Below are 15,426 nucleotides of genomic sequence, written 5' to 3' on the forward strand. Positions count from 1 at the left end.
GTTTTAAAATCAAACAAGTCGATACATTCAAATATTTGGGATCAATCTTACAAAGTGATGGATCATCCCAAGCAGAGATCAATAAGAATTGCAGACGGCAGAAAGGCTATCGGCATGTTAAATTCTGTTCTTTGGAGCAGAAATATCCTAAATAAAACAAAAACTTATATTTCAAACGATTGTACAAAGTCTTCTATTGTATGAAACCTGGACGTTGAATAGGCGAGTAGAAAACAAATTGCTCTCCACAGAAATGGATTTTTGGAGACGCTCAGCAAGAACACTAGAAAAGACAGAAAACGAAATGGAGACATAAGACAATGGAAGTGAAAAAGCATATTATTGACACTATCAAAGAAAAGCGTTTAACATGGTATGGACATGTAAAACGGATGCAAGAAACCAGATATCCAAAGGCTGTCCTGGAATGGATACTTCCTGGAAGAAGAAAAGAGAAAGACTTAGGAGGATATGGATGGGTGGAGTACGGGAGTGCGTGACAGCCCGATGCTTAACCGACCAAGACACCTTGAACCGCACTTTATGGCGGGAAAAAATTCTACCAAAAAATAACTTGTAGGCTGAGGAAACCCATTGTAAGTGGAAGCACTCCTCTTGAAGAATGAATTAGTATAATTTATTTGTGGCTTGCTATTCCCCAAGTGTTAAGACCTTGTATTTAGCAGCATTAAAACATAACTGCCACTTCTCTGACCATCTTTGAAATCTGTTCAAGTCATCCTGAAAGAGAAAGAGCGCTGCTTGGTACTGATCATTAACGACTCTGCCAATCTTTACGTCATCTCAAATTTTGACATCACGCCTTCTAGCCCTTCGTCGATCTCATTTATGAAAATAACCCCAGGGGCTCACATCTGGTGAGTATGGGTTTGGCACACCCAGGATCCTGAACTGGATATCAAATAATAAGACTCCAAACCATAGATTTAATAATATCATCCAGAAACTTTGAAAAAGTTAATTTCCATATTATGCAGATTAGCGACAAGAAATAAATCCTAGTTTGTACTTTTAGTTTCTGGTTAAGCAAATCTAATTTTGTTTAGATTAACTTCAGCGTATAGATTTGACTTACTGAAGGCAGACTTCATTTTAGTGAAGTGATTTGCCAGATAATCTCAGAAAAATGGCTACAAAGAATTATGCGTTAATTGCTTTCTTTAAATTTAATTATTTGGATAGAATAATTAAATTATTTATATACTCTGGAGTTTTGTCACATAGTAACCCCGGGGGCTCACATCTGGTGAGTATGGGCTTGGCAAACCCAGGGTCCTGAGCTGGATATCATCATTCTTCTCTTTCTTGGTGATTCCTTTCTACTTCTCTCTCTCTCTCTCTCTCTCTCTCTCTCTCTCTCTCTCTCTCTCTCTCTCTCTCTCTCAGGGTAACTCGAGAATTTTTTTTTTTTTGGCTGGTGCAGCCCTAAGCCTCAGGCTTCCTTGTACCATGTGGCTAATAATAATAATAATAATAGGACTTGTATTGATGTTTTTAGTGGCTACGAAGTGGGTCTTCGTGATTATTTTTTCGAACCAGGCGCTTCAATCATGGTAATAAAGAAGTGCTAATTCGGAATATTTTGAATATTTCGTTATTATAATTATAGGATTTGGTTTTTGTGAGCCGTGATTGCTCTCATCGGTTGAATTTTAAGGAGTGTAGCTCTTCTCGGGTTGAACTAAATGACACGCAATTATTAAAAATAATCAACTTTTTTGATGCCTGCATTAAAAAAAAAAATGCACGGCCCATTGGTATTAACTGCTGCAATGAAATTTGAAGTTGTGAACTTCTGTCCGCGTTGGTAAGTAACCTAATTATAAATGGTAATTTTATGTCAGTGGCAGATTTTAGTTGACAAATTTGTCGGCTGTTGCCAGAATTCAAAACAGACTTTCGGAATACGCAGAAACTGAAGAAATGCTCCCTATGTGGATTATGTTTAACAGTGGGCTTTCATTTGTTTAATATACGTATTATATCGATTTTGTATAATGAAGAAGTTGCACAATATATGAGTCCCCCCCCCCCCGTTGTTTGGAATACAGTATGGTTTGGGGACTAGTCAATGTGACAAACAAAATCGATATTCCTGACTAGCATATGGTCTACAGCAAGAGTGACGTTGTGATCGGAGTTGTAGTAGTAGTATCGATTTTGCATCCAGGCATGTCCTATTCAAATTGTTCATTATGAATGTAGGTTATAGCCACTTGCTTTTTAAGGAGGTGAAAAGCATTTAACGCTTGCTATTCTGGAGATGAAAGCATTTCTCTCGATTCCCCCTTCGAAGGTGAAGTAACAGACAGGTAAAAATATAATTTATTTTAGTGAACTTAAGCGACAAAACTGTCATTACTTCCAACGGCCTTAATTTACTATTTGATGTGGGTGTAATGCACTTTGTTTCTCTTCCCCCTCCCTACGCAATGAATTTATAAATTTGCCGGCTCTAGGCGAAATACACACGAGCCATCTATACAGAGATAAGTCCGAGAATTTTTTTAAATAATGATGCTTGAATTTTTCACCATTTGTCTGGAGCAGTCCGGGTGCGAATATCGTCGAATTGCCCGGTGTTGTACTTAGTTGATCCCACATGGAGTGTTCCTGAGTTTTTTTTAGCGTGCACAACATGCAAATCGGGACACAATGTCAATTTTATGTCCCAAGATGTTCTAAAACGAATGGTAGTCGGAAATTAATGCAACAGAATTTACGTATAGGGTTGTGACTAACCCTACCAAATTACGAAGCCCATACCTATCATTTTCTAGATGTTGTTGATCCGAGAGTAAAAATATATTCAGAAAATTCAATTTTTTTTTTTCTTACATTCAGAATATATTTACTGGAGCGAAATTGGGTTGAACTGTTTACTTCAAGGCTTTCAAACGAGAAATTTGGCCTCTGTGTTGCAGTGTACAGTATTCGTCACTTGCAACCAGTTAAAAAAAAAAAAAAAAAGTAGTGATTTAACGACAGACGTCGTTAAGGAACTTAAAGATCCCATTCCCGATTTTTCAGAAATGATTCTTAAATCCTGAGCGATTTTTCCCATACACAACAATGCGTTCCAAAAAAAAAAAAAAAAAAATTTTTTTTTTTTTACACTGATTAATGTATACTTTATTTTATACATACCACACAGATGTATACAGTAGTAGCACAGTATAAACAAATTGCAGTTCAGTATTGTGTTATACAATAATAGAAATGGCAAAACAACATTTCTGGTTACTAGAAGTGGGAGTTTGCACTGCATTTATTTATTGTTTATTTTAACTTTCTTTTCTGATTGTATTAATTATGATGTGGTATTTGGAAACTTCAGTTAATTTCCCATAAAAAATGAATGGGATAAATGCAAATTAAAAAAAAAAAAAAACACTAATAACAGTTGCTCATCTAGAGGAGCATATTTGTCCACTGCCACTTTTGTAACACAATTATGCATTTCCTTTTAAGCTGGACCATTTTAATTCTGTAAAATTCAGTAAAAAAAAATTAATATAAGGAGTCCATCCCTGGTGACCTCATATCTTCAAGAACCTCTGGGTCTTGACAAATGACAAAACCCAAATGACTTAGCATTTCAGTAACTCCTAAAGCCTGCCAGAAGCCTGGGGTTTTGGAATGGCTGCAGTTATATGCTGTGACAGTGTTCTTACTTTGGCACACAGAACATCTGATAGCTATAAGTTTTATGCCAGTCATAGATTGAATATCTCTAACTGGCATTGTAGAAGATTTTTCTTTTATCTAGAAAATGTGTTGTGGTCTTTTTGGAAAAAGTGTAGGTTGCCATTTCTGTTCCTACTACAGCAGTGCCGCAGGTGTCTACTTCAATAGTCAGTAACAAATGAGCATAACCTCTGACTTTAAGTGTCCATTTTTTTACTTGTTTACCATTGTGAGCATGTGGGCTGTAACAAACACTTTTATAAACTTTCAAAGTTGAAGCCAGCATGACTTTGACTAAACATGTTGCTTGAGTGGCATGGTGCATAGGTAATTTAAATATATTAAAAGAAGGAACAAAAGCACTTTACCTATGTGAGATCTAAATTTGTTTAATTTCCAATTGGAAATGATATACCATATTCCGTAGTATGTTCCTACCACTTCAATGATGATTTCTGTTGCTGCTTCACAATTAACAAGAATAGTGATCAAAGGTTTGACATATGTGATCTAGAAATAAACAGATATTTAGTTATAACATGTGTTAAAAGTGTTTTATTCTCTCTTTAATACAATTTTGACTTGTCTTGTACATTTAACATATCTGGTTTGTTAGCTGTTTGATTGTTGGGAAATAGGCAGGAACTTATTGAGAACCACTCTGTCAAAAAAAAAAGTTTAGCCAAAATATGCATCTGTTACTAAGTTTTCTCCATTTAGGAATGTTTTGTCTCCTTTCTACTAGTGTTCAGAAATCTCTGATTGTTTACAAGCAAACAGGGTGGCCTGAGTGGCTAGGCATTGATTGCTGCTGGATCCAGCTGCAGCCACTGTGCTGCTGGTTACAATTCAAAGTGCATATGAAAATTGTAATTTCAATTTGCTAACAATATACCAGTAAATAGATTTAAAATGAAAGTGGTTACTAGTTGAATTACACAAATTAGCAAATGAACTTAAATTCTCCACTGCTCCCAGACATTCAGAATACAGAATTTTTATCAAATTTATATTTTACATGTTTTTTTTTCTCTTTGTAAACAAAGAATGGACTGTTTTAGGATCCATAAAACTGATATATATTTGATCCATTTAAGGTCCAAGTAAGATGAAATATAGTTTTTCCCATTGTTGCTAAAGAACGAGTTTACTGAATTTAGTGCTTAATCATTGAGAAATTTAATCATACTCTACCTTTTCCCTCCTTTTTGTTGTGTAATCGTATTTTTATTTCTTATACAGCTGTTCTATGTTGGAAAGTCTCCTTGAATTTGGAAATGAATGCATTGGAGATATTTTGGTCAAATTCAGGCTAGCTTGAATAAATTTTTAGCATGAACAGTTATTTCAGTTTGTTACAATGTTTAGCAGATGGAACCCGTGTCATTTTATCAGACAAATTGCTCTTTATCTTGTTATCAATGGTAAAATTCTTTCTTATTCAAATTAAATTAAATTTCTTTTTGATAGTAGTGGTCAACAACTTTTCCATCTCCCATTCTATATTAGTTGCATCTACAGTAGCGGACAAAAAAACTGCATCACCTTAAAACTAACATTTGTAGTTGAAACATATAAGATCGTTTAATTGCAGTCATTTTGTTTGTTGCAAAGCAAAGGTATCGTGTCAGATAATGCTTCTATTGCATCATACAGTAATTGCTAGGTATTCATAAGCTGTTTCTATAAATGTGGCATTGGAAGGGTATACATGTTCATTAGTATCCTGTTTTGCAGAGATGTATGCATGGCTCCATATCTTCAGTTGACACCAAGAAAAAAAAAGTGTAGCTGTTGCTCTGTCCCAGGAAGGACTTTCTACATGTGCTATTGCTGATAAAACAGGCTGCCATCAGTCAACAGTATCCCCGGTGCTGAAATTAAAGCATGAAACCGGTGATGTGAAGAGAAGACCTGGATCAGGCCGTAAGAGTGATTTATGCCTTCCCAAGATCGATATTTGAAATGGCTATGCCTTCGTAATCACCATGCTAGTGCTCCTGATCTAAAACTGGACTCTGAGATGGCCTCTAGTGTTGAAACAAGTGCACGAACTAGCCAAAGATGGTCTGCATGAACTATCCAAAGAGATTCAGAATGTGGTCTGCATGTCTATTGACCCAAGAAGAAGCCTTTGTTGACCCAACAAATGAGGAAGAAGCAACTTGCTTGGGCTGAAACGCATGTTTCATGGATAAAAGAGCAATGAGACACTGTCATCTTTTCTGACGAACCAAAATTCAACCTGCATGGCTCTGATGGAAAGTGATATGTCAGAAGATGAAAATCGAAGGCATACTATCCTTACTGCATAACACTGACTGTAAAGTTCCCCGCCGGTCAAATGGTCTGGGGATGCATAACAAGCAAAGGGGTAGGGCGAATTAAGTTTATTAACGGAACAGTGAATGCAGAAACCTACCTGCTATCTTGGAGGAGTGCCTGAAACCAGGGATCGCCACACAACTTCCAAAACTGCATTTTTCAACAGGACTCAGCACCTTGCCACATAGCAAAATTGGTAAGTTTTATGCTATTTAGATTTAATGACGAGTTTGTCTTCTGTCTCACAAGGCTAAAAACATGCTTACATCAGTGTTTTCCCTGGGTTTTTCTCCCTTAAGGTGCAGTCATACCTCAGAAACATTAAAGTGTTGGACTAACACTATTATACAGTCCAGATTTGAACCCTATTGAAAACTGCTGGTACATAATGTTGTCTAAAATTGCTCAGAAGAAGCCAAGAAGTAAGATTCAGCTGCAGGAGAGCATTGTAAGAGTGTGGTACCACAAAATTGGGCAACTGTAAATCCAGAAGTTGATTAACTCTATGCCTGATTGTTGCAAGGTTGTAATTGCAGCTCAAGGAACAACAACAAAATATTGAGGACTTATTTTGCTGATTTACAGTACATAATACTATTACATTAACTTGTCATTTCAGTAAATATAATAAAATATATGTTTCGTTGTCATGATTGCCATTTGCATGATTTCTCATATTTCCATTAAGTATGCATTTTACCCTTTGGGAAAATATTTATGGAGATGATGGTATATCAAGTGGAGTCTTTATTGGATTTCATTCACAGAGATATATCCCATCTAACCAATGCATTTCAAACATTTCTGCAACCCACAATGCAACGAAAAACACATTATTTGCAAAATTCACAAGTGATGCAGTTTTTTTGTCCACCTCTGTAATAACCTTAATGCTTTTTTCTTTTATGGAAAAATTATTCCAACTATTCTTTTAATAGATGACAATGAGTTGCCTCACAAAAGCTCTCCTAGTAAACCATCAGAGGGAATGTATAACTGCCCTATTAGGGGCCACCCAAGACCAAACTTATAACTATGTGTATTATGTCCATAAGTTGCATGTGTTCTGTGGTTGATTTTCTTGTGTTGCTGGACGAGAAACATAAGTTTCCAGGGGGAGTGAACTTTGCTGCCTTAGCCTGAGACTGGCTAATTTGGCTGCGTAGTGGAATGAAACCCATAAAAGTTCCTAGAGCCAGTGACTGGATTCAGACCCAGGCCTTTTCCACCCCATGTAGGAGAAGACAGTGATTGTAACCACTGTTTGTCATGTAGACAGAGAAAGGGTATAGCCAGTATGGAATGAACTGTATGCTCTAGGCAAGAAGGTTGTTAATTAGACCTCATCCAAAAAAACATCCCTAAGATTACATCAGTTGTGACGTAAAGAATGGAAACTTAGTTCCATCTTTAATTAAGTTTTGTTCTTTTGAGTGTTTTAAGCAGCTAGGCTAGAAAGTGTCAGTATACATTGAGTGGACAGAAATCATGGGATACCTACCTAGTAATGCATAGGCCCACCTTTTGCCCGGATAAGGGCAGTCACACGGTGAAGCATTGAGTCCACTAGTTCATGAAAGCATTCCACAAGTATTTACATCCTTGCTTGCTGCACCGCTGTCCATAATTCTGTCATATTCCTGGGTGGAGAATCCAAAGCTCGACAGACCTTTCCACAGCATCCTAAAGATGCTCCACAGGGTTCATGTCTGGTGAGCAGGGAAGTCATTCCATGGTGGTAAAATCTGTGGAATACTCTTTGAACCATGTTCTGGTCACCACAGCTCTGCGGTGAAGCATATTGTCCTACTGGAATAGTCCATTGCCCTGTGGGTGCACAATTACTATGGAGGGATGCAGATGGTCTGCAAGGATGGACACGTAACCTGGACTGTTCCGAGATATGTCTAGATGTACCAGAGGTCCCACCGTATGAAGTTGAACACTCCCAGACCATTACCGACCATTCACCTGCCCAAACAGTTCCATGTTGACATGATGGATGCATAGCTTCATGTAGTTTCCACCAGATATGCACCCTACCGTCTGCTTGAAATAACTGGAAACATCACTCATCGGACTAGGAGACCCCATCTTCAATCATCCAAGGTCCAGTGCAGATTTCACCCAGTTGAGGCGTAACGTACTGTGTTGGGGTCTTAGCAATGGGACACTGGTGAGTTGGCAGCTCCCATAACCTATTGCAGCTAATGATCGCCTGATGGTCGTGGAGATGTTTCCGGCACTTCCCCTCATCGAAGTTGGCAGTGATTTGTGCCACTGTCGCTCTTTGGATGGCTGAAACAATGCGAGACAGATATCAACGGCCACTCATCCACCACCCTTCTCTGGCCATAGCACTGTCCATGCTGAGATGTTATTCTGGAAATGGCATATTCCTGATACTCTTGATGCTGTCAAACGGGGATAGTGCAATTTCTGTACCACCTCTGCGATAGAGTGGCTCATGCGTCGGGCACCCACTGTCATCCCTCTTTCAGGGTTGGTTAACTCACAACAATTTATCTATACTGACATCGAATTACCATCTACGTGAATGCAATTATGCAGTGTACCTATATATATCTGCCAAGTGGTGGGTTTGTCCAATAGCTAGAGGGGTGACAGCATCATTGCCCAAGAACCAGGTATCCCACGAATTCTGTCTTTTCAGTGTATTGTGGCTGTACTTACGTAATTCTTCAGTCAGTTTGCTGGATGAAAATCCAGAGTTTCCCAGAGAAAATATGCAACCCTCGCTCAGTCTGATAAACCTGATCACTAACAGAAGTGCATAGCAATCCCCTCTATAGGATTCAAATCCAGGCTTTTCCCACACCATGTGGAGCCGACCGGGCTAGCCGAGTGGGTAAAGTACCTGCCCGGCAACCCAAAGGTCGCGGGTTCGATTCCCGCCTCGGGCTTGGATGAAAGTACTGCAAAAACCTTGGGAGGTGCAATATGGCCACAGAGGGGGGGGGGGAAGAAGAGACATGACACAAACTGGCAAGACTCTTCACAAAATGCATTAGAAAAGGTGTGATGCCTAAGAAGTGGAATAATGCAGTCATAGTTTTGCTGCATAAGAAAGGAGATAAATTGGAAATTACAGACCAATTAGCTTGTTATCCCACATCTACAAGTTGTTCACAAGGGTCATTACTAACAGATTAGAAAGAATACTTGATGAGAATCAACCGAAAGAGTAAGCTGGCTTTAGGACAGGATTCTGAACTGTGGATCACCTTCACGTAAAATCACAGCTAATGGAGAAAGCAAATGAATATAAAACACCATTATGCCTGGCATTTGTGGATTACGAAAAGGCATTAGACTCCATACAGCATAAGGCAATGTTTCGGGCACTGAAAAGACAAGGCATAGATACCCCATATATTATTATTACTAGCCATATAGTGCAAGGAAGCCTAAGGCTTATGGTGCACCAGCTAAAAAAAAAAATTTGAGAGAGAGAGGAATCACCAAGAAACAGAAGAATGGTGATACCCAGCTCAGAACCCTGGGTGAGTCAAGCCCATACTCACCAGATGTGAGCCCCTGGGATTTTGAAGAAAATACATGAGAATGCTAGCTCCTATATTAGACTAGACAACGACAGTAGTAAATTTAAAATTGAGAAAAGAGTTCAACAAGGAGGTGTATCTCCAAAGTTTACTGCTGCCCTTGAGGAAGCTTTCAGGAGATTAGACTGGTTGCAGAAAGGAGTCAGTGTGAATGGAGAGTACCTAAACCATTTACGATTTGCAGATGACATTGTGGTCATAAGCCACGATCCCAAAGAATTAAAGGACAATCTTAATCAGTTATGCACGGTTAGTAAGGATTTTGGACTAAAGATGAATATGGCTAAATCAAAAGTAATGATGAACAACAAATATGCCACAGAAAGGGATATAATGATTGAAGGAGCAGTAATTGAAAACGTGTAGTCATATACTTATCTGGGACAAGTCATTAGCTGTAATAATGATAAATGGCTGGAAGTCAAGAGAAGAATAAATTTTGGATGGATAGCATTCAGGAGATAGTCACATACTGAGGAGCAATATCCCAGTTTGTCTGAAAGTAAAATAATGAACCAATGTATACTTCCCACCATGATTTATGGAAGTGAAACTTGGGCACTCACCAAAAGAATGGAAGAGAAGCTGAGAACTACACAGAAAAGAATGGAACAAATTATATTGGGAATCAGACTGTTAGGTAAAAAGCGAAATACTTGGATTAGGCAGCAAATTCAAGTAAAGGACCTTATCAAAACTAAAGAAGTAAAATGCCCTTGGGCAGGACACATTTATTATTTTTGTTATTTGGTTTTTAGGAGCATTAGCAACTAAGGCCATGTTGCTCCGGGATATGCGGTGGTCATTCCCTGATCTTTCTGCATCCTCCATATTTGGTGGTGACGGGCTCGAACCCCAGTCTAATCAAGAAGCGTGTGCTACGCACTGCTGCTCCTTCCCACCTGGCTACGGAGGTGCCCTGCAGGACACATGCTCGAAGACATGATGACAGATGGACTAAGAAATTAACAGAATGGTACCCGAGAGGAGCTAAGAGAACCTGGAAGACAATGGCAGAGATGGATAGATTTAAATTCATTAGTTTGTGGGTAGTAAATGGATGGCCATTGCAAAAAACAGAAGGAACTGGAAAGTTGCTGGAGAGGCCTTCATCCTGCAGTGGATTGAAAATGGCTGATGATGATGATCCCATCTAACAAATGAATTTTGAACATTTCAGCGAAACACATTAGCAAAATTCATGTGAATCAGTTTTTTTTTTTTTTTTTTGTCAGCCGCTGTATATTAGAAATCATCAGATTTTGTGATCTAGTAGTTCACAAAATTAAGCTAAAATTGTGTAAGACAGAAATCCACTATTATAAAATACTGTTAGCAGTAGTGTTCCTAAATCTTGGTAATTGTCATATCATTGTATTAATTTTAATTAAGGGCCAGACTTAATATCTGTTATTATTTTTTTTAGAACCACATGGGAGTCTCTATTGAAGTGTGTTAAGTGTGAAATCATAAGCTTCAAAAGCAATGAATATCTAGATGCATATGTGTTGAGGTGAGTTTCCTACTGTAATTTATTTTTTTAAGTAATGTTTGAACTGATTGATTAATAAAATAATAACATTTTACAGAATGGATTAATTACTTTTTTAATTTAAAGTCATTTCAAAAGATGAATAATTTTATTGATATATTTATATTTTAAACAGTTCTTTGAAAATTCTTAAAAATAAATATTAAAAATATTATGGTAATGTTTAAAAAAGTAATTTATAAAATTAAGCTTTAAAATAAATTCTAGCAAAAATTGTATGAATATATATATATATATATGGTGATTCAGGAGGAATAGTAAATATTTTGGGAGTTATAGTAGCAATCATTCTGAGTAGAAATGTTCATATAAACATATGCCCAATTCTCAGTGGATATTGGAGATAGCTGTTTGAAACAGGCATGCACAGCTCCCTGTATCAGATGTGACTAAAACTATCAGATGAGAAGAAGCAGTTATAACCTTATGCCGTTTGGTGTTAGAAGTGTTAAGAATGCCACATATCTTCACACATGCTGAATATGCCGGTATGGTGTTTGTCTACGGTTTTGGTGGTGGAAGTGCTACTGCTGCTTGTTGAGAATACCATAAACAGTTTTCTAACTGCAGAATACTGGATTTAAAAGAGTTTACTAGTGTTTACACCAAACTGCGTGAGACTGATACAGTTTCCAGTATTCCTTATATCTCGTATTTCTTCTGAATGTGCAAATGAACAAAATGCGGATGAAATAGAACACATTCTTCACTCGGTAGAACATAGTCCTGCTATTAGCACATGAAGAATTTCTACCCATATCGGTGTTCCACAGACAAGAATATGGTGAACATTATGTGAGCATGGCTTTTATTCGTTTCACATACAGTGGGTGCAACACCTTCAACCAGGAGACTATGCCCAGCGATTGGAATTTTGTCATTCCATTAATACTGTTCAGCGATGAAGCTACTTTCACCGTGATGGTATCAACAACACCTATAACTCTCATAGGTGGTCAGATGAAAGTCTACATGCCACTGTAGAAACAAGCTTTCAACATCACTTCTCTGTAAATGTGTGGTGTGGTATCATCGACAATCAGTTGCTTGTGCCTGTTGTGTTACAAAATCATCTTACAGGGGCCAATTTACCTAGAATTTCTGAAAATTAACTTCCACTACTATTGGAGGATGTTCCCTTGGCTAAAAGGATTGGTATGTACTTTCAGCATGACTGAGCTCCTGTACATTATACCTGTCTGGTGATACAATATCTAAATCAAACTTTCCCTGAACAATCAATTGATACTGCTGCCCTCATAAAGGAATGCCAAGACGACCTCAGAAGAACAATGTGTCATATTACCATAAGAGTTGCGAAGTGCATTGAGGCTGGTGGTGAGATTTTTGAACATTTTATTGTGAATTTTAAAAAAATTGTCATTTGTTTTGTATCATTTAAAAAGTCAATAAATACAAACAATAAGTCATTTATCATTCTTTAATACCTCATGATGGCTTTATGCGTGCCAGTTTCAAACAGCTGTATCTCTGTATCCATTGAGAATTAGACACATGTTTATATGAACTTTTTTTACTCAGAATAATCAATACTATAACCTCCCAAAATATTTACTATTCCTCCTGAATCACCCTGTATATATGTAACTTTTTAATGTAAGTAAAATTAACATGGTAAACAGCAGTGGTTTCTGAATGATGCACTCATCCAAATAAAATATCTATATTTCTTCACTTTAATTGTACTTAATATTCAGTTCATAGTTGTTTTGTTTAGATTAATTAGTATTTTTTTTACAGAAAGCACTGCTGTCATATCATAGCAGCTTCTCTTCACCATCTTGTTTTATTCTGTTTTCTTGTCTGCAGCCAGCACACCTAGGTGCACAGAAAGGCGTCATGCCGCCTTCCTCCCCTCAGTGAGACATGGCAGAGACGGTTCAGTATCGCGCTCCAGGGCGCGGCACTGCACTGCCCAGTACAGTCTAAAGCACCGTGGGTATCCAGCGTTAATTTGTGCCTTTTTAAAAGGCGAAACACTAATCAGGTGTTTTGTTTTTTAATATCAGTGGCAAAACTGGGGGACACAGACAAAAGCAGTGGCATGATTTTGAATGCTCTGCGGGTTGCTACTGATTCAGTATACTGGTGGCAGCTTAAAAAAATTCTTCCATTTTTATTACTATAATATATGTTTACTTGCAGGCTTTATCACCTAGGAGAATGCTTGTTTTTTTAAATTATTTTCTTTCTTTCTTTTTTTTTTTTTAATCTCCACATTGCTCTTTCTGTGTTTGTGCCTGTTTTCATAGCTTGCCAATTAACTAGACCTTATTTCACTTTTCTTGCTGTTGTTCCTATTGCGCCATTAGCAGTCACTGTAAGTGTTTTTCATTTTATGTGATTTGACTTGCAGCGTGTATTTTAATTCTACGGTGGAAACAGCCATATTTGTTGCCTGTAGTTAAAGTAACAAAATTATCCTTAGAGCTGTGTGGTTGAATTATGGGGAGGGGGGAGAACAGGGGTGTATGTGTTTTGTGAGTTTAATGCAACTCTACCATTCTCCCAGGGTTAAAAAGCCTGCTCTTTTTAAATGTACAGTGAATAGTAAGCAAAAAGTAGTGTGCTATCCCCACAGTTTGAAGCCAGTACTATTTATTTGACTAGAATTTTCTGAGATTTAAGGAAACTTAACCCTCCAATACTGATTGCATTCTTATTCAAAATCTGATTTGATAGAAAAATGTTTTTTCAAACAGATTAGAAATATTAATTTTGTTTGTGTGGTATGAAGAACTGACTTAAATAAAAAAAAATAATAATAAATAAAATAAATAAATAAAAAGTTAAAAACCAATCTGAATTTTAAGTGCTGCATGTTTTGACTTCATTAATTTTTACGATTTTGCATAATTAAGAATTTATGTACAGTATTCGCTAGTCAGATATGCAGCATTAAAAGACCAGAGTATGATAATTAGGTCTTGTCAGTTTAAAATTTTAGTAATAAGCCAATGTTCAATATTTTTTATAACTTGCAGATTAATGTGAATGTATTTTAGCATTGTAATTTAAATCTTTTCCAAAAATGTTACTTTATTTTACTTTCTTATAAACATTTTTAATTTTTAAACATTAAAAATTATATAGTTTAATTTTTATAATTTTTAATTATAATTTCTTTTAATTTCAAAGTGTAATAAAAAAAATTAGTGTGGATACCATATTGTGGTTTGGTATATGTGAAACACTTCTCAAAGTTTTATTGATCAGTTTTTTTCTTTTCTAGGTGTGCTCTTCTCACTCCCCTATGGTGCACATTCTGTAAATTACATCTTCGAAAGAAGGTATAAGGTGCAAATTTTTTGGTCACACGTTTCTGACCATACGCTTAAATTTCTTTTTATGGGTTCTGTGAAAAACTTGAGCTTTGGAATGAATGCCAATACTGGAGGGCTGAGAAGTAGAATGGCTAGATGGCTGTTGTCTTGCTTGCATATTATTACAGGACAAGTGGTGCTTTCATAGAAGTGTACTGGCTTTGTTGATGAAACATTTAGAGATGCACTTGCAAGGGCCATGTGCATACATTCAACATTCATGCTTGGTTAGCTTGTTTCCTTCTGTAGAACTGCTGCAAGTTTCCATTAATGTTTTGTGCCTTTTTCTGGATAATGTTGGTTCTATTCCATAGGTTTTCATTAATTTTAATTGAACCCACATTTAGTCTTCTTAAACCAGGAAATGTACCACATTTTCTTAATTATTATAAACAAATTAAAGTATCTCACGTCATATCTTTTCCATCTGTTGTGGGGGCAATGGTTATAATCGCTGTCCCCACAATGGGTGGAAACAGTGATTATAACCACTGTGCCACCTACATGGACTGGAAGTATGCAGATAGACAAAACTTCTTATCTCATGATAGCTGTGTTGTTGAGAAAATTCTTTTGTGTTGTTAAGAATAAATTATTTTCTACTTAAATCTGTTTTTCCTGATAGTCATGTGTTTCCATTGAGCAATTTGTTGTTACAATGAGCAAGTTAGTTATGCATATGTGTTGATTTCATAATTAAATCCTTCATGGATGGGATTTTTGTAGTTTATGGTCTGCAGTTTTCTCAATTCCTGTTCTAGCCTGAGGCTGTTTGTCACTTCACTGACTTGGAAACATAGTGAATATTACATAATTCATGAGATTTTCTTTGGTTCATGACATGGACTTTATTGAAAATGAAAAACAGTAAAACTAATTTGAGTACACTGAGAAACTTTAGTAAATGAAGAAT

At 36.9% G+C, this 15,426-nt stretch overlaps 1 protein-coding gene across 2 annotated transcripts in view; it reads left to right on the top strand.

Annotated features, from left to right (window-relative positions):
* The window catches only part of SamDC (S-adenosylmethionine decarboxylase), a 194,419-nt gene that overhangs the window by 97,404 nt on the left and 81,589 nt on the right, over positions 1-15,426 (top strand). For both annotated transcript variants that reach the window (XM_090378099.1, XM_090378098.1), the window contains exon 2: positions 11,044-11,130. In XM_090378099.1, coding sequence (XP_090234225.1) covers positions 11,044-11,130 — 87 coding nt within the window. The remainder of the gene's footprint in view (positions 1-11,043; positions 11,131-15,426) is intronic.

This window comes from Mastigoproctus giganteus, chromosome 7 (genome assembly GCF_048544385.1).
Source record: "Mastigoproctus giganteus isolate SK-2022 chromosome 7, ASM4854438v1, whole genome shotgun sequence".
Classification (NCBI taxonomy): domain Eukaryota; kingdom Metazoa; phylum Arthropoda; class Arachnida; order Uropygi; family Thelyphonidae; genus Mastigoproctus; species Mastigoproctus giganteus.